This window comes from Pteropus vampyrus, unplaced genomic scaffold (genome assembly GCF_000151845.1).
Source record: "Pteropus vampyrus isolate Shadow unplaced genomic scaffold, Pvam_2.0 Scaffold16, whole genome shotgun sequence".
Lineage (NCBI taxonomy): Eukaryota > Metazoa > Chordata > Mammalia > Chiroptera > Pteropodidae > Pteropus > Pteropus vampyrus.
The window spans coordinates 9,613,389-9,629,947 of record NW_011888797.1 but is presented as its reverse complement, the minus strand read 5'-3'; the positions used below and the strand labels follow the sequence as shown (position 1 = coordinate 9,629,947).

Genomic DNA, 16,559 nt, shown 5'->3' with positions numbered 1-16,559 from the left:
AGTCTATGACCGCCGAGGGCTCTGTCAGCTTCTCCCTATCCTTCCTTCTCAGAGCGCCTCCGGAGAGAGGAGAAACAGCGTCAGGAGCTGGAGAAGACTCGCCGGAAGCTGGAGGGAGACTCCACGGACCTCAACGACCAGATCGCTGAGCTCCAGGCTCAGATCGCCGAGCTCAAGATGCAGCTGGCCAAGAAAGAGGAGGAGCTCCAGGCTGCCCTGGCCAGGTGAGGTCCAAGCATCAGCCTGCTACCAGGTGGCCAGTGCCAGCCCTTGTGCTGCTTCCTGCCATGGTTCTTGGTGCATCAGTGAGCTGTGAGCATTCGCTTTGCTGTTGTCCCGGAAGCCATTTCACAGCAAAACATTTCCTGTCCCCTAAAAGCACAGTCTAAGGCTTTTTCGTCATTTGTTTGTTTGTAATCCCCCAACAGTCATCCACAGTGACACCCAACCACAGCAATCCTTTTCTTTCTTTCTTTTTTTCTTGTTAAATTTATTGCCTTTTTTTTTTTTTTTAATAGATTTTATTTCTTAGAGCAGTTTTGGCTCACAGCAAAATTGAGCACACAGTATGGGGAATTCCAATAAATCTCCTTCTCTTCTTCAAACACAGCGTCCCCGCACCGTCACATCGTGCACCAGATGGTACATTTGTTGTAACCGATGAACCTACATTGATACATTGTGATCATACAAAATTTATGGAACATTGTGTTTTTATTCTGTTGCAGTCTTCTGGGACCGTAACATTCTATTTTCTTTTTGTTTGTTTAACATTGGAACTTCTTTTTAATGTTTAAAGCACTGAATTTTAATTTGGAAAATGAGACGATTCCTGTCTGAGGTTTTCCAGTCCTCGAAGCGGTATCGCCCTTAAATATTCCATGTGCCTCAGATGTTAATTTGGGGGAAGGAAGCTCCTGAGGGCCGCGGCTGTGACTGCCAGAAGTGGCACCTCTCTACCTTTTCTGCAAACTCTGCTTCATGAAGGTGAAATGTCTTCATCCTGATGTTGTTGGTTCCTTTGGCAGAGTGGAGGAAGAAGCCACCCAGAAGAACATGGCCCTGAAGAAGATCCGCGAGCTGGAATCTCAGATCTCTGAACTCCAGGAAGACCTGGAGTCTGAGCGTGCTTCTCGGAATAAAGCTGAGAAACAGAAACGGGACCTCGGGGAAGAGCTGGAGGCTCTGAAAACAGAGTTGGAGGACACCTTGGATTCTACAGCTGCCCAACAGGAGCTCAGGTGTGTCATGGGGCCAGCTGGCCAACTCAGGGACAGGGAGAAAAGGAGGTCGTGGCCTTGAAAGTGTAGATCCCAGGCCTGTGCACACACACTGTGGCTTTATTATGTACCAGAGAGCCTGGAAGCTGAAGGTTCCTTAGCATCTTCTCTCTGCTAATTAGGAGACCTGTTGAAGAACTGGGTTTGAAGTTTGGGTGAGACGGGATGGGCTAAGGCAGAACGAATACAGAAGCCTTTGCAAAGTGTGTCTTTGAGCTTGGGCTGCAGGAAGGATAGCTGAGGCAGGAAAAGCTGCCTGGGGCGGCCAGTGCACCTCACTGGCCTCTCTGCAGCCAGGGGAGAGCCCCAGGGGCAGCATCACCCCAAGGTCCCTGGCCTCCTTTCTGAGGGTGTTTCTCTCCAGGTCCAAACGTGAACAGGAAGTGAACATCTTGAAGAAGACCCTCGAGGAAGAGGCCAAGACCCATGAGGCCCAGATCCAGGAGATGAGACAGAAGCATTCACAAGCCGTGGAGGAGCTGGCTGAGCAGCTGGAGCAGACAAAGCGGGTGCGTGGACTTCCCCCAGGGACTGGCTCTGTGGCTTCGGGTGGGGACCGTGCTGCTTTCAGGGGCGGTGTCCTTCTGGAGACCAGCTGGTGCTCCGGGGCAGTCCTGCTGAGCAGAGCGGTTTCAGTGCCAGATTGCCTGGGTCAGAGTCCTGCTCCAGCCCTTAGTGGATGTGTGACATAGGCAGATAGATACCTCTGTGCCTCAGTTTCCCCATCTATAAAAGATGCTAATGATAAATCTACCTTATACGTTTATGTGAGAGTTGAAGTTCACGACATGTAAAGCGCTTAGATACTAAGGGCTCGGTAAGTTGTTCAAGTGTATATATTATCATTATCATTCTCTTCACCAACCTGCCAGACCAGAGGCTTCAAGGAATTGGAATGACCCTGAAACTGAGTTTCAGAGGGCATTAGGGTCACTTTTCTAAAGCCTGGGTTCCCTCTAGAACCACCCCCACAAGTGGTCAGCTGGAGTCTTCTTGGGAAAATTGTGGGGCTATTAATCCCAGCTGGTTTCTTGGCCAGGCAACTGATGGCTGGGCAGTTCCTCACCAGGACATGTCCTGCCCGCTGAGGCTCCCAGCTCCCAGCCACTCTTGGTGGCAGCCTGAGAGATCAAAGGCTCTTCCATATGGCAACCTGCAAAATGTTTTAGAAACACGCCTTGTCCACCCGTCTCCTTTAAACTTCCACCCGGTTCTGTGCAGGTCGAAGCCTTTCTTTGTCCTTTAGCTGTTTTTACCCAACATGTCTGCATTTACGCAGGGTGCAGTTTACCCTTGTACTTGCTTATGACCTTGAGATGAGCTTGTGCAGACTAGAATGGGATTGTCCCCTTTATTCTGTAAACTGTATTTTTTTTAGAAGAAAATGACATTATTTTTTTGGACATCAAATTTCAAAGAGGCTTGAGTGGATCTCTAACTATAAGCAATTATAATTTTCCTCATCCTATAAGCACTAAAATCAAAACGTCAGCAATGATGTTTTACACTTGAACATTTCCTCTGCCCGTGAGGGAGGCTGGGCAGGGACTGTTTCAGAGGTAGAGAAGCCAAGGACCTCAGAGGCGAGGACACCTCTGAGTGTCGCGTACCAGTCTAGTGATGAGTACAGGTCGGGCGCGAGCCTTCCGAGTCCGGGGCTCTTGCTGGCACACCGTACCCTAAACCTGCCCAACATCGTTTCTGCTGCAGAGGCAGCAGTTCCTGCATCTGGAGCCAGCGGTTCTTCCGACGATGCTCAAAAGACCAGCCTCATGTCAGGGAACAGGTGCCCCTCTTCACACCTTTGCTTCCTTCTCTACTAGGTAAAAGCCAACCTTGAGAAGACCAAGCAGACCCTGGAGAGTGAGCGAGGGGAGCTGGCCAACGAGGTGAAGGTCCTGCTGCAGGGCAAAGGAGACTCCGAGCACAAGCGGAAGAAAGTGGAGGCCCAGCTCCAGGAGCTGCAGGTCAAGTTCAACGAGGGAGAGCGAGTGCGCACGGAGCTGGCCGACAAGGTCACCAAGCTTCAGGTGAGACCTCCACGGGGACCCAGGCCTGCACCCTGGTCCCTTCAGCAGCTCCTCGGCCTTGGCCCAGATCTCCACGGCTTCCGCTCTCTTTCTTGCTTCAAACTGGCTCCTAAGCGAGGTTCTGGGTTCAACCTGTAACTCAGGCCCAGCTTTGCCTGAAAGCGCCCAGGCGGGGCCAGAGCAGTCACGGCGAGTTCATGGGCCTTTGTCTCTCCCCTCCTTGCATAGGTCGAGCTGGACAATGTGACAGGTCTTCTCACCCAGTCTGACAGCAAGTCTAGCAAGCTCACCAAGGACTTCTCCACTCTGGAGTCCCAGCTGCAGGACACACAGGTAAGAGTGGCAGTGGGTCCCAGCGGCAGGTCCCTGCAGCTGGTCCTTTCCCGTGAGGACCCTGTGCCCGCACGGCATCACCTGCCAGACCTCTAGTCTTCCGTCCCAGAGCTCCTCTAATGTCCCGTCCTCCCCTACATCCACGGAGTCTCTGGGTCCTGCCGGCTCACCACTAGGTCTTTACCAGCTGTCCCCCAAATCAGAGGGACCAGCTACTCCCTCTTGCCAAGGGCGTGGGAACCGCAAGGGTCTGACGCTGCACCTCCTGAGCCCTGAACCCCTCTTGTCCTTGGAGTAGGAGCTGCTGCAGGAGGAGAACCGGCAGAAGCTGAGCCTGAGCACCAAGCTGAAGCAGATGGAGGACGAGAAGAATTCCTTCAAGGAGCAGCTGGAGGAGGAGGAGGAGGCCAAGCGGAATCTGGAGAAGCAGATGGCCACCCTCCATGCCCAGGTTCGGTGCTGGCTTCCTTATGAGACGCCCCGGGCTTCGGAGGTGGCTCAGGGAAACTGGTGGGAGTCTGCAGGCTGGGGAGGCACCTGCCTGGACACTGGAGGCACAGCCCTGCCTGCTGGATTTTCCCCGGGCTCTTAGCTGGGGAGGAGTTAGGGATCTGTGAGCTTGGAGGGAGGAGATGACATCTTTATCTTCACCATTCTCTAACTAACATCTAGCATCTCCTTGTGAATGTCAGCCGCAAGCTGTGGCCGTCACAGTGACTCTGGCCTCATTCACTAGAAAGCACTGGTCACCATGTCCAAGCCACGGCAGGGCTTTGGGCATGTCACTGTGCTCCTCGTGCTTGAGGAGGCTGCTGCTACTCAGTGTGCTGGTAAAGAAGCACGTGGGTTACTGAATTGCAGTTTTAAAAAATACCTGGCAGCTTCTCTGTATTGGCTTTTTTGGTGATCCTGTCTGTTTTACTTTGTGTTCATCTAAACGTTGTTACGAGAAGGAGTCTGTGGTCTGCTCTAGACTTACAGAGGATCTGTGGCCAAAAAGAGACCAAGAGCCCTGTGCTAGATTCTGTCCTGGGACTTAAATGCTCCAGGCCGGAGGATCTGCCCCAGCTCAGCATGGGCTCACAGTCCACTCCGCGGTCTGGGTGGGAGTCGCTGGTATGCGTGTGGTGGCAGCACGTGTCCGGATGCAAGGACGCACGCCTGTGGTCCTGCCTCCAGCAAACGGGTTCCCCAGAGGGCACTGGTCCTGCTGCCTGGAGCCAGGTGACTGGAGGATGCTTCCCGCTCTGGGCCTCAGTCTTTGTTAACGAGAGGCCCGGTCTGGGCCACGATGGAGAGGCCCTCCACAGCCAACCTGCGACGCTGGCCTTCCCCTGGGCTCCGTGCACTAGGCAGGCACCCTCTGCAGAAACTCCATTTTTCTCGCTCTCATGGAAGAGGGAAGACTCCATGACTGGGTTGGCTCCCTGGCCTTCCGTTCATAGGGTAGCGGGCCAGCTCCTCCCAGCTGTCCCAGGCACAGGTGTGTTACCTGAGCAGGTACCATCTTGAGTACTGACTCTTTGCTCTTGCCTAGGTGATCGACATGAAGAAGAAGATGGAGGATGGAGTGGGGTGCCTGGAGACTGCCGAGGAAGCCAAAAGGAAACTCCAGAAGGACCTGGAGGGGCTGAGCCAGCGCTACGAGGAGAAGGTGGCCGCCTACGACAAGCTGGAGAAGACCAAGACGCGGCTGCAGCAGGAGCTGGACGACCTGCTCGTGGATCTGGACCACCAGCGGCAGAGTGTCTCCAACCTGGAGAAGAAGCAGAAGAAGTTCGACCAGGTATGTGCCGTCGGTCCACTCTCCTCATTTCCCCTCTTGCAAACACCGCAGCCTCAGGCCAAGGCCACGTATAGGAGCGAGGCCTGGGATCCCATCGTTCCCTCGCTCGGAGGCGGCCATGACAGGGAAGGTGCCTGAGAGGTCTCACTTGGTGTCAGCTCGTTGAGGGGCCTGGGCCTGGCAGGCAAGTGCTCACAACAGGGCATCTTTGTGTCATTGGTGTAGGAGCGACTTTCCCCCTTCTTGCTTCTTATATTTTTCATATTTTCCATAATGAACCGATTTTACTATCATTTAGAATTTTTATTCATGTGTTTGTACCTCTTTTTTCTAAAAGATCCGGGGAAGCTTACAGAGGTGTAGACTGTGGGCAGAGATAGAAAAATAGAATAAACCAGGGTTCAGCACACCAGTCCCCCGCCGCCCGCGACCTGTCTGTGCATGAAGGTGTGTTGGGCTTGGCCACACTCGGTCCTTTGCCGTCATCTCTGGCTGTTTTCGTGCTGTCAGAGCAGAGCTGAGTAGTTACTACATCGATACAGCCTGTGAAGTCTAACGCAATTACTGTTGGGCACTTTAAGAAATGGGTCCATGGCATAAATGGGTGATTGGGGCAAAGTGAATAGAAAGGTAGGAAAATGAGACCTAGCGAGAGTGGGTGCGAGCAGAGAATGGGAACCGGGGGGTTTACACGCACAGCCTTAGAGGGGGCACAGATGGGCTTTGGGCTTCCAGGCAGCTGGAGTCACACTGCGTTCAAGGTAAACTCTAGCCACTCAGTCAGGACCAAAGCCTTGCCAGGCTCTGCGGGCGAAACATCTCCTGTGGGTCTTCAGGGAAGAGGCGCTGTGTGTCATACAGAATGATTATTATTAAGAGATAAAAACAAAAGACTAACCCATTTCCCGTTTGGAAAAAACAGTGCAGCACGCTGCCAACGTTAATTTAGTTTTACATAAACACACTCTTTGAGGATGAAGCAAATCTGACTGGTTTTCAATGTGAAAATATAAAAATTGTTCTTGGAGTTATTTCTAAACAGAACCTGTCTCTAATCCTAATGTAACAGAAATGTATACGGTGATTAGTATTTAATTCTTTGCCGTGTTTCAAAGCACGGAACAACACAAAGTGGAACATCTAAGATTGGACATTTTCAGCAATCGAGAATTTTGGAAATGGAACTACTGTTACTAAGAGCATAAATGCCATAAATAGAATGACGTCATTTGTCTCCAAAGACTATCGATATACTAGAGATGCAAAAAGAATAGTAAAAGCGAGGTATTTTGTGGCAGGCTTTGGGGGCGAGGTTAGGACTGGAACCCATGAATTATATCGGGGGAAATGCTGCAGCCACAAGCGCTGCCAGCGAGTATTGTCGGCACAAACGGGAAACGGTTAAAGCACATGGCAGAGGCACGCTCTGCCGTCATCTAGTTACGACGGTATGCTGAGTAGCGCGTGTCACCCTTGGAACCAGCCAGGTCCCCCCGGGCAGCAGGCTTGTGCTTGTTCTTCTTGGTCCTCCTCCCCCTAGACCCAGCGCTGGGGCTCGCTGCTCAGGGAGTCCGGGTCAGGATGCTTTGCCTGCCTGAGGTCAGCAGGCTCTGCGCTCTTTCTGGACCGGAGGCCGTCGCTCGAGCTTCACGGTGACCACCTCTTTCCTAGCTCCTGGCTGAGGAGAAGAACATCTCTGCCAAGTATGCAGAGGAGCGTGACCGGGCTGAGGCAGAGGCCCGCGAGAAGGAGACCAAGGCGCTGTCGCTGGCCCGGGCCCTGGAGGAGGCCACGGAGCAGAAGGCGGAGCTGGAGCGGCTCAACAAACAGTTCCGCACCGAGATGGAGGACCTCATGAGCTCCAAGGATGACGTGGGCAAGAGTGTGAGTACCAGGGGGTGGGGGGTGGGGGGTGGGCAGGTGACAGCACAGAGCTTAGTGGGTGACCAGACACCGAAGCCGTGACCTCGGGGACCTCTCACCCTTCTACTCCTGACTCGTCTGCCTGTGGTGACAGGTGCATGAGCTGGAGAAGTCCAAGCGGGCCCTGGAGCAGCAGGTGGAGGAGATGAAGACCCAGCTCGAGGAGCTGGAGGATGAGCTGCAGGCCACTGAGGATGCCAAGCTGCGGCTGGAGGTGAACCTGCAGGCCATGAAGGCCCAGTTCGAGCGGGACCTCCAGGGCCGGGATGAGCAGAGTGAGGAGAAGAAGAAGCAGCTGGTCCGACAGGTGCGTATGGCCCTCCCGCCCCCCTTCCCCATCCCTAGGACGGTGCCAGCTCTGTGTGGGCAGAGGCAGGCAGGGCCCCCCTGATTTCCGGTAGGCTTCCTTTCTCTCATTTCTCTGCCAGGATTGTAGAAGCCTCCTTGACCATTCCTTCCACGTCCTTACCTTCCAGTCTTCTGTCCTGGGGGTCAGTGACTCTATTAGAGTTTTTATGGTCAGAATTTCTCCTTGACCCCTCAAGGACCCATGGATCCCATAGGACTGGAGCAGGGTCTGTATGGATCTAGACTTCCGAGCTGTGGGTGTCTTCCCCCAGGTGCGGGAGATGGAGGCAGAGCTGGAGGACGAGAGGAAGCAGCGCTCACTGGCAGTGGCCGCTCGGAAGAAGCTGGAGATGGACCTGAAGGACCTGGAGGCCCACATCGACTCGGCCAACAAGAACCGAGACGAAGCCATCAAACAGCTGCGGAAGCTGCAGGTGAGGCCAGGCCGCACCACACCGGATCGGGCCGCACACGGCGACGCTGGGCTCAGCGCGGGGCTGGGACACTCACTAGTGGGGTGGCTGGCGAATGCTGGGAGCTGCGCCTTCCCCTCTCTGAGGAATGTCTTGGGTGCCCTTAGCCCGGTGGAGACTCAGAGGCCCAGAGGATGAGTGGGGAACAAATAGTCTGAACCTTTGAGTACATTAAACAGATAAGTCTACACCTAGCTACTCAGCAAGATTAAGGAAGGTAGTAACTTATGACATGACAGATTTCCAGAATAAACCTGGCATGACCTATGTACTGAGCTGGTCCAGCCTCGGATGATGGGGGAGAGTCGGAGCTGATGGTTCAGAGGAGCAGGGACACTTAACTTGGGAAATTTTCACCTCACTGATAATTAAAGAATCACAAGTTAAAAGCAGCTCTGAGATGTCACATTGTACCCAGCAAACTAGTGGCAACAAGAATAAATGCAGACGTCTGTGGTTGGCAAGGTTGAAGGGCCAGGTCCCGTGGTCAGTGGCAGTTCTCCCGGTCTATCTGGCTGAGCCCAGCAAGAGTCCCACCCTTTGACACGAGGAATCCCAATATGGGATTTTCCTCAAAAAGCAAAAAAGAAGCTCTTTGGCAGAAATCTTTAGAATTAAAACAAGTCACAGGAGAATGACAGGAGATGCCCTCCTGCCCGGCAGTCAGGCTGACCTGGCAGAGCCCCCAGCACTGCGAGCTGGAGCGCCACGTCAGGCCAGCGAGGAGCTGTGGACAGTACACACAGCCCACAGCGTGGCTTCATGCACACCCGGCAGTGTACAGTGGCATGAGATAAAAAGACATTTTCATCCTTAATCACTATTTTCTCCTTTTAGTTCAGCTGGTTAACTACGGCGTCAGGGTGGAAAGCAGCCGCTGGTTCCTGTTGGCGGTTGTCCCTGTGAAGGGGTGGGAGGGAGGGTAGTGAGGTGGGAGGGACATGGTGGCTCTTGGGTGGTGGTGCTAAGTGTGTCCTTCCTGCCCCCAGGCCCAGATGAAGGACTACATGCGTGAGCTGGATGACACGCGGGCCTCCCGCGAGGAGATCCTGGCACAGGCCAAGGAGAATGAGAAGAAGCTGAAGAGCATGGAGGCCGAGATGATTCAGCTGCAGGAGGTGGGCTGGGGCCAAGGGGCGATCAGGGTCACCACCGTCTGGCCAGCAGGTGGCAGCTCAGGGCCTCTACCAGGCCGGCTGAGACACTGGCACAGGGCTGAAAACAAAGTAGCCCAGGTCCAGGAATGAGTTGGGTTGGTTCTTTATGAAAGAATTCCCTGCGGGGTTTCATTAAGGAGCAAGGCTCCCTGGCGTGATTAAAACCAGTGTGTGAATTAAATTGTCACCATTTGGGGCCGGCTCCCTGGCATGAAATGAGGCTTTGTGGTAATTACCACCTCCTGCTGTGAATTGCCTCCTGGCGAGTAGGGGTCCCTCCCAGACGCGTGCTCTTACACTGAGCATCCCCTTGGCCACCTTGCCTGTCGCACATGAGGCACACATGGGAGCATTCCCCCGATCTAGGCGGTCCTCCGCAGTGTGAAGTCACGCCTTCCGATCTCTGCTTGTAGCTGGGCCAGACACCCAGGCACGTCCTTGTCCGCTCTTGCCTAACTGACTGTGCTCTCCTGCCTGGACTTGAGTGTGATCCCTCCCTCCGTGGTCACCTGTGGGTCCCTGTCGAGGCCACCTCACCCTGGACAAAGCCCCTCTCTTCCACCTGGTTTTCAGAGACCTTACACCCTGGTTCTAACTACATCTATCTCATCCCTCCTGACATCTGGTCTCCCCAGGATGCAGAGGGTCCAGCATGCCCTGTTAGGCCAAGACAGTTCCTTACATATCTCTGCATCCCCAGCATCAAGCCTCGTTCCTAGCATTTAGATGTGGGGGCTCTGTAAACATGTGGTGCCTAAGCTTTGACCTCAGAGGGAGGAATCAGCCCTCCGAGCCGGAGGGGCTCATGAGAAAGGGTTTCATGGGGCGGTGGATGGCTGTGCAGAGGACCAGGGATAGAAGAGGTGGGCTTTCAGGGCCATGGGCTGCCCCAACGGGTCACACTCTGGGTCCTCATGGCAGGAACTGGCAGCTGCCGAGCGTGCCAAGCGCCAGGCCCAGCAGGAGCGGGATGAGCTGGCCGACGAGATTGCTAACAGCAGCGGCAAAGGGTGAGTGAGCCACGGGCAACACGTTCAGCTGAGTGAAGGTGGGTGTTGGGGTGGGGTCCCCACCCCGGGGACAGGCCCTTCTCACCCCTTCCCGGCCTCCTCCAGGGCCCTGGCGCTGGAGGAGAAGCGGCGCCTGGAGGCCCGCATCGCCCAGCTGGAGGAGGAGCTGGAGGAGGAGCAAGGCAACACCGAGCTGGTGAACGACCGGCTGAAGAAGGCCAACCTGCAGGTGCGCATGGGCGGGGCCCCCGGGCACGCTCTCAGTGCTCCCTTTGGCGAGGCCACCTGCACTTTGATCGCCGAGGGGAGCATGTCCTGGCACCTGTTAAGAAGTTTCTGGAACCTTACCATGGGTAGCTCCCTTTTTCTGGGAGGGGTTAGAGGCTGGGCCCTAGGACCTGGTGTTATCAGGGGCTCTGTGGGATCCGGCTGCTCCACCTCTGTCCTCAGCCTGCCTTGAGGTGACCAGCCCTTCTTCCCGCAGATCGACCAGATCAACACCGACCTGAACCTCGAGCGCAGCCACGCCCAGAAGAACGAGAACGCGCGGCAGCAGCTGGAGCGCCAGAACAAGGAGCTCAAGGTCAAGCTGCAGGAGATGGAGGGCACTGTCAAGTCCAAGTACAAGGCCTCCATCACTGCCCTGGAGGCCAAGATTGTACAGCTAGAGGAGCAGCTGGACAACGAGACCAAGTAGGTGTCCCTCGCCTGTCATCTGGAGCAGTCCCCAGGCCCCTCTGCGGTCTTGTCCCTGAGTCCGGTCAGGAGCCAGCTTTCTGTCCCCCACGTCCCAGAGGCTGTCGTCTCCCATCCTGCCGGCCTCTCCTCTGTTTCGCTGTGTCCTCGTGGGGTTTAAATAGGAGCCCCCAGCCCACTTCTAAAGCTAGGGGGTTCGCTGACTGTCTCTGAGGGCTGTGTCTGAGAGAGGGGCTACCTGGGCAGGCAGTCTGGAGGCTCAGCAAGACTGAGACTTCCTTGGAGGTAATGGGGTTCACACTGGGCCTCAAATCTCAATTTTCCCCTTTCCTGGCTGCACACGTGCTCTTTGAGATGTGTCACTTCCCTTCCCTGAGCCCCGGTTTCCATCTGTGAAATGGGAGACAAAGCTCATAGCAGGTGCTTGGTAAAGCATCAAGGCCTTAGCGTCAAGGCCTCCCGCGGGGGACATACCAGTGAGGCCCCAGGAATGGGTGGTGCAGCTCGTGGTTTGTCCCCTGAAGGAGGGTGTCCCCCTGAGCCGCCATGTCCGTCCCTCACAGGGAGCGCCAGGCGGCCTGCAAGCAGACGCGTCGGGCCGAGAAGAAGCTGAAGGATGTGTTGCTGCAGGTGGATGATGAGCGCAGGAACGCCGAGCAGTTCAAGGACCAGGTGTGTTTTGGGCAGAGGGGCGGGGACCCCCGGGGCTCGCCAGGGGCCGAGCGGGCCACACTCGCCCAGAGGCCCTAACCAGGGCCACTGGCCACATGTCTCCGCAGGCTGACAAGGCGTCCACCCGCCTGAAGCAGCTCAAGCGGCAGCTGGAAGAGGCTGAGGAGGAGGCCCAGCGGGCCAACGCCTCCCGCCGGAAACTGCAGCGCGAGCTAGAGGATGTCACCGAAACCGCCGACGCCATGAACCGGGAGGTCAGCTCCCTCAAGAACAAGCTCAGGTGAGCTCTGCCTCCCCCAGCCCCTTTGCACAATTCTTTCTCCTTTAAAAAGTTAGTTCTGAAAAGCGCCACTCAGAAAGTTAAGCTCCTGTGCAGTCGGTTACCTTTCTCAGGTAGACGCCAGTGAGCAGCACGGTGCCCGAGAAAGTGCCCCCAGGAGCCACGCCCCTCGGGGTTCTCACCCCCTGCGCCGGGCCCCGGTCTGCTGAACAAACACTGAGCTCTAGGTCGGGCAGTCTCCCCGCCCCCTGTCCGACGGTCCGTTCATGCGGCCGCTCCCATCCTGACGGGACGTCTCATGTGGGGTCTTTTTCAAGGGGAAAGTGGTGAGGCCACCTGGCGGGTCCCTGGCCCCCAGCAGGTCCTAGTGAACGTTTGCCGAGGATGGCTCCTGACATCCTGTGCGAATGAGGGGGGGCTTCTTCGCATTTCTCAAGGGAGGGTGGGCATTCAAGAATTGTTCAATGGCTGAGGCAGAGGGTCTTTTTCTCTGAAATTCTCATTTCTTACCTCCTTTTTGTGGCAATCCCAGTTTAAAAATCAACAAAGCAGACGTTCTAGTTAGTGTTTAATGCTAGTTTTCTTACACGTCATGGGAAGATGCGGTCTTCACGCACTGCGTTAGCCACTCGTTCCTGTATCTCATGGCTTCACGTGTTTCGTGCTAAGTTTGAGCACAGGTTGGCATTTTGCAGGTGACTCCATCTGTTCTTGGGCCTTTCTCTCTTTTCTTCAGTCCCAATTTTCTGACGGTTTTTCTTGTGTTTTGGGTTAAAGCGGGAGCTTTGATCCCCTGCTGTCTGGGAGCCATCCTGTCCTGTCTGGAGCCCCGCGTTGCTTTTCCCCACGGGACGTTAGGCGCTCAGTTTCCCTCTGGAGACCAATTTGGAATGTGTGAGCTGTGCTGCGGCCACCCTGGCCGGCTCTCTGACCCTCTGCCTCTGACCCTAGGCGTGGGGACCTGCCGTTTGTCGTGCCCCGCCGAATGGCCCGGAAAGGCACTGGCGAATGCTCGGACGAGGAGGTGGACGGCAAAGCCGACGGGGCTGAGGCCAAAGCTGCCGAATAACCTCTCCTGCTGCCCAAGACGGACGGACCCACGGACCGACCGACCAATGGACGACTCTGCCTTCCCTTGCTAGCCCCCGCAGCACCCCTCCACCTTCTTGGGACTGCTGTGACCATGCTCCCCAACCCTCTCCCCCCCAGGCCAGGGGACCTCAGGCCTGCACCTCCCCATCCCCCGGCTTTGTTGAAGGCCTTCGACTTCCTCTGCTACAGCCCCTCCCGCTCCCCTTGCACCCCCAGAATCTGATACCAAAGAATCAGGGTCCTGGGCCCCCAGCTCGGGAACAGAGCAACCTGCAGGATCTTCAGCCCTCTCTTGCCAACAAGCACAAGATGGTTGAGGCAAGAAGGGCAGCCACCGGGGATGGGCGAGAGTTTTCTATGAATCTATTTTTCTTCAGACTAAGGAATTTTGATAGCCCGACACCCCAGAAGAGTCGTCACCCTCCCCCGCCTTCGCCACCAGCTCTTCCCCCAGCCCCTTCTTTGCTGTTGGCAATCACACGTGGTGACCTCACACCCTCTGCCCCACCAGCCCCCAACTCCCGTGGGCTCCGGGTGGTCCAGCAAGAGCAGGCCCAGGGACGCCACCTCTGTGCAGGGCACAGACCGCTGAGGACAGGGAGGGAGCGTACTTCCTCCCCACCCCTGCTGGACAGCGCCACTGTCCCCTTTCTAATTCTAAAACGTCTCAAGTGCAATGACGGCCCCCTTCCCTCCTTGAGCGAGGGCTGCCTACTCTGTACAGGCCGTTGGGCCGAGTGGACAGGGCCTGGGGGCCAAGCCGGAAAAGCCAGCAGTGGCTTCTCCCAACACTCTTGGGGACCAAATATATTTAATGGTTAAGGGACTTGTCCCAAATCTGACAGCCAGAGCATCAGAAAGGGCCAGCGGCCCTCCCCTGTGATCTACCTACTCTAGGACTGGGCCCGAGGGTAGTTTCTCTGCGCCATTGATTCAGTATAGTTTAAAAATCTGCCATCTGCACAGATGTTTTTGAAAGGAGAAGAAAAAAGGGTTTTCTTTTTTTCCCCCTTCTAATAAATGATAAAATCCCCAGTCTTTATCACTGCCTTTCCTTTGGAACCATGTTTAGAAGAGAGTAGCGTGTCCTACACTGGTCTACACTGGTTGCTGAATTTATCTGTGTTCCTGTTTTGTATATGCTGCATTTAGACTTATGGCAAAGAAGGCATTTTTGAAAAAAGAAACTCAACAAATCATGAATATATGTAAAAGCTACATATGCCTAAAAAGCTCTGAATTCAGGTCCCAGTTGCTGTCACAAAGGAGTGGATGGCACTCCCACCCCACCCCTTTTTTTATATAATAAAAGTGCCTTAGCATGTGTCGCAGCTGTCACCACTACAGTAAGCCGGTTTACAGATGCTTCCCACTGAGCGTCACAATAAAGAGTACCATGTGCTATGAGCCATGTGTGTGGCGGTGTCTGTCTGCCGGAGAGGGTCGCCTGGGAGGGACAGTCTTCATTTCTGCAGCAGGCACCTACTTTGTGCACCTTCTAGAAGCTTCCAGTAGTGCAGCCTGGTTGAAGCGGGGGAGGGGTGGCAGTCATGCAGAAAGAGATAGAAAGGCAGGCTGGGTCAGGTTCAAGGATGCTAAGAGCATCTCACATAAACCTTGGTTCATTAATTATTGAGCACCTACTATGTGCTTGACACTGAGCTGGCACAGGATAGAGACACAAGGCCCAGGCACTAACTTTCGGGAGTCCCCTTAGTCATCAGACAATGCAAAGCCTTCCCTACGGAGGGTCATCCTAGAAGCAGAAATGAGGGAGTTGGTGAGTAGGCCTGTGGGTATCGGACCACAACAGTCAAAGCTTTGTTCATTCTTCTAACCATAAACCAGGCTCATTGGCAGGCCCCGGGAATCCAAGAGCAATGAAGGAAGACAGATGTCCTTGCAGCTGCAAGAGGTAGGGGAGGGAGGAAAGGCTTTCCTTAGAGAAGGGCTATGACACCCGCTTGACATACGGTGTGAACTTGAGCAGCAACCCCTGGGCCACTGCTCGGCCAGCTCGGTTGCTAAGGAAAGCTGTGTGCTGCACGGTGTTGCCTGGGCCTCCAACAGCTGAACCCGTCCAGCCTCTGAGCAGGTGCATTTTGGCCCCTGCTAAGGGAGCCACAGGAGATGCCATAAAAGGTAGGTGGGGCCAAGCGCTGGAGAGTTTTAGGCGGCTTCTCCTTCCATTCAAGGACATTGGGGTTTTCGGACTGTAAAATTAGTCCATCTTTGTTGGCATATCACAATCTCCTGGGTTGGCCTGCATTTTTACCACTTTATTGCAACCTTGAAGCAGGGGCGCTGAAATTTTCTGACTCATTTCAAGCCAACAGGAAGAAGAATTTAGGGAAGAAAATTACATTTTTAGAATACCTGAAGGTTTTAAGGATTTCTCTTCCTCTGGGAAAATCACATGGTCCAGAAAAACAAAACTAGAATCGGAGAGACCAGCCCAGCTTCCCTGCTTCTGGGGAGTCATTTCACCCCATTGGAACCTTAGTTTGATCTTTTTTTGAAAGAGGGGTAATAATTGTTTTCATCATAGGGCTGTTGTAACAAGCTCCTCATTCCCTTCTCTCTCAGCCCCTGACGGCCACCGTTCTGCTTTTTGTCTCTATGAATTTCACTACTCTGTACCTCATATAAGTGGAATCATACAGTATTTATCTTTTTGTGCCTGGATTATTACATTTAGCGTAATGTCCTCCAGGTTCATCTATGTTGTCGCATGTGCCAGAATTTCCTTTTCGATGTGGATAATATTGTATACATACATCGCAGTTTTCTTAGCCATTCATTCGTTGACGGAAGCTTAGGTTGCTCTTGCCTTTTGGCTATTGTCAATAATGCTGCTGTGAACACAGGTGGACAGATACCTCTTCGAGATCCTGTTTCCATTCTTTCGGGTATGTGCCCACAAGTGGGGTTGCTGGAATACGTACGTGGTAATTCCATATTTAATTTTTTGAGGAACTGCAATACTATTTTCAATAGTGGCTAGATGCTATTATTTTGAAGGCCAGACTTTAGCACAAAAGTGACTCCAGACAAGAACCTCCTTGGCCTCCTCACTGCCAGGAGGAGAGAGGTTGGCACGTGCTCCAGCGCTGTCTGGTGGTGAGGCTCTCAGAGCCTCCTCCGTCCTCACCTGCCGCTGCTCACGCTTGCGGTTTTGGGATCTGCTGGACCTGAAGCTGTGTCCTCGCTCTGAGCTAAAGCTTATTTGCAGCATCCTTAGTACTTGGCAGTGTGCCTTTCAACTTGAAATCATTAACCTGGATAAATTACTCAATTACCTGTTTTAAATTGGAATCCAAAATCTGTTAACTCTGAAAATGTGTCCAATTTTCTTAAACATTATACATACATCAAAGTTAAACATAGTATTTGTCTTGACTTCAACATAAAAATATTAAGATTATGGGTTTGACTTTGTCATCTTTATACTTATTCCTAAGCCTTCCTGAAATTGTCAA

The 16,559-nt window shown here is 54.0% G+C and overlaps 1 protein-coding gene across 2 annotated transcripts in view; it reads left to right on the top strand.

The window, feature by feature from the left end:
* Window positions 1-14,487, top strand: part of MYH9 (myosin heavy chain 9) — a 90,710-nt gene extending 76,223 nt beyond the window's left edge. The window contains exons 25-41 of one of the 2 annotated variants that reach the window (XM_011387308.1): window positions 53-224; window positions 1,029-1,241; window positions 1,645-1,789; window positions 3,104-3,310; window positions 3,539-3,643; window positions 3,942-4,094; window positions 5,181-5,429; window positions 7,101-7,313; window positions 7,447-7,659; window positions 7,973-8,134; window positions 9,163-9,291; window positions 10,252-10,340; window positions 10,446-10,569; window positions 10,825-11,033; window positions 11,600-11,708; window positions 11,816-11,988; window positions 12,940-14,487. In XM_011387308.1, the coding sequence (XP_011385610.1) occupies window positions 53-224; window positions 1,029-1,241; window positions 1,645-1,789; window positions 3,104-3,310; window positions 3,539-3,643; window positions 3,942-4,094; window positions 5,181-5,429; window positions 7,101-7,313; window positions 7,447-7,659; window positions 7,973-8,134; window positions 9,163-9,291; window positions 10,252-10,340; window positions 10,446-10,569; window positions 10,825-11,033; window positions 11,600-11,708; window positions 11,816-11,988; window positions 12,940-13,057 (2,783 nt within the window). In that variant the 3' untranslated portion in view covers window positions 13,058-14,487. The remainder of the gene's footprint in view (window positions 1-52; window positions 225-1,028; window positions 1,242-1,644; window positions 1,790-3,103; window positions 3,311-3,538; window positions 3,644-3,941; window positions 4,095-5,180; window positions 5,430-7,100; window positions 7,314-7,446; window positions 7,660-7,972; window positions 8,135-9,162; window positions 9,292-10,251; window positions 10,341-10,445; window positions 10,570-10,824; window positions 11,034-11,599; window positions 11,709-11,815; window positions 11,989-12,939) is intronic. The other variant, XM_023527404.1, reaches the window with a different exon arrangement.
* The last annotated feature ends 2,072 nt before the right edge of the window (window positions 14,488-16,559 follow it).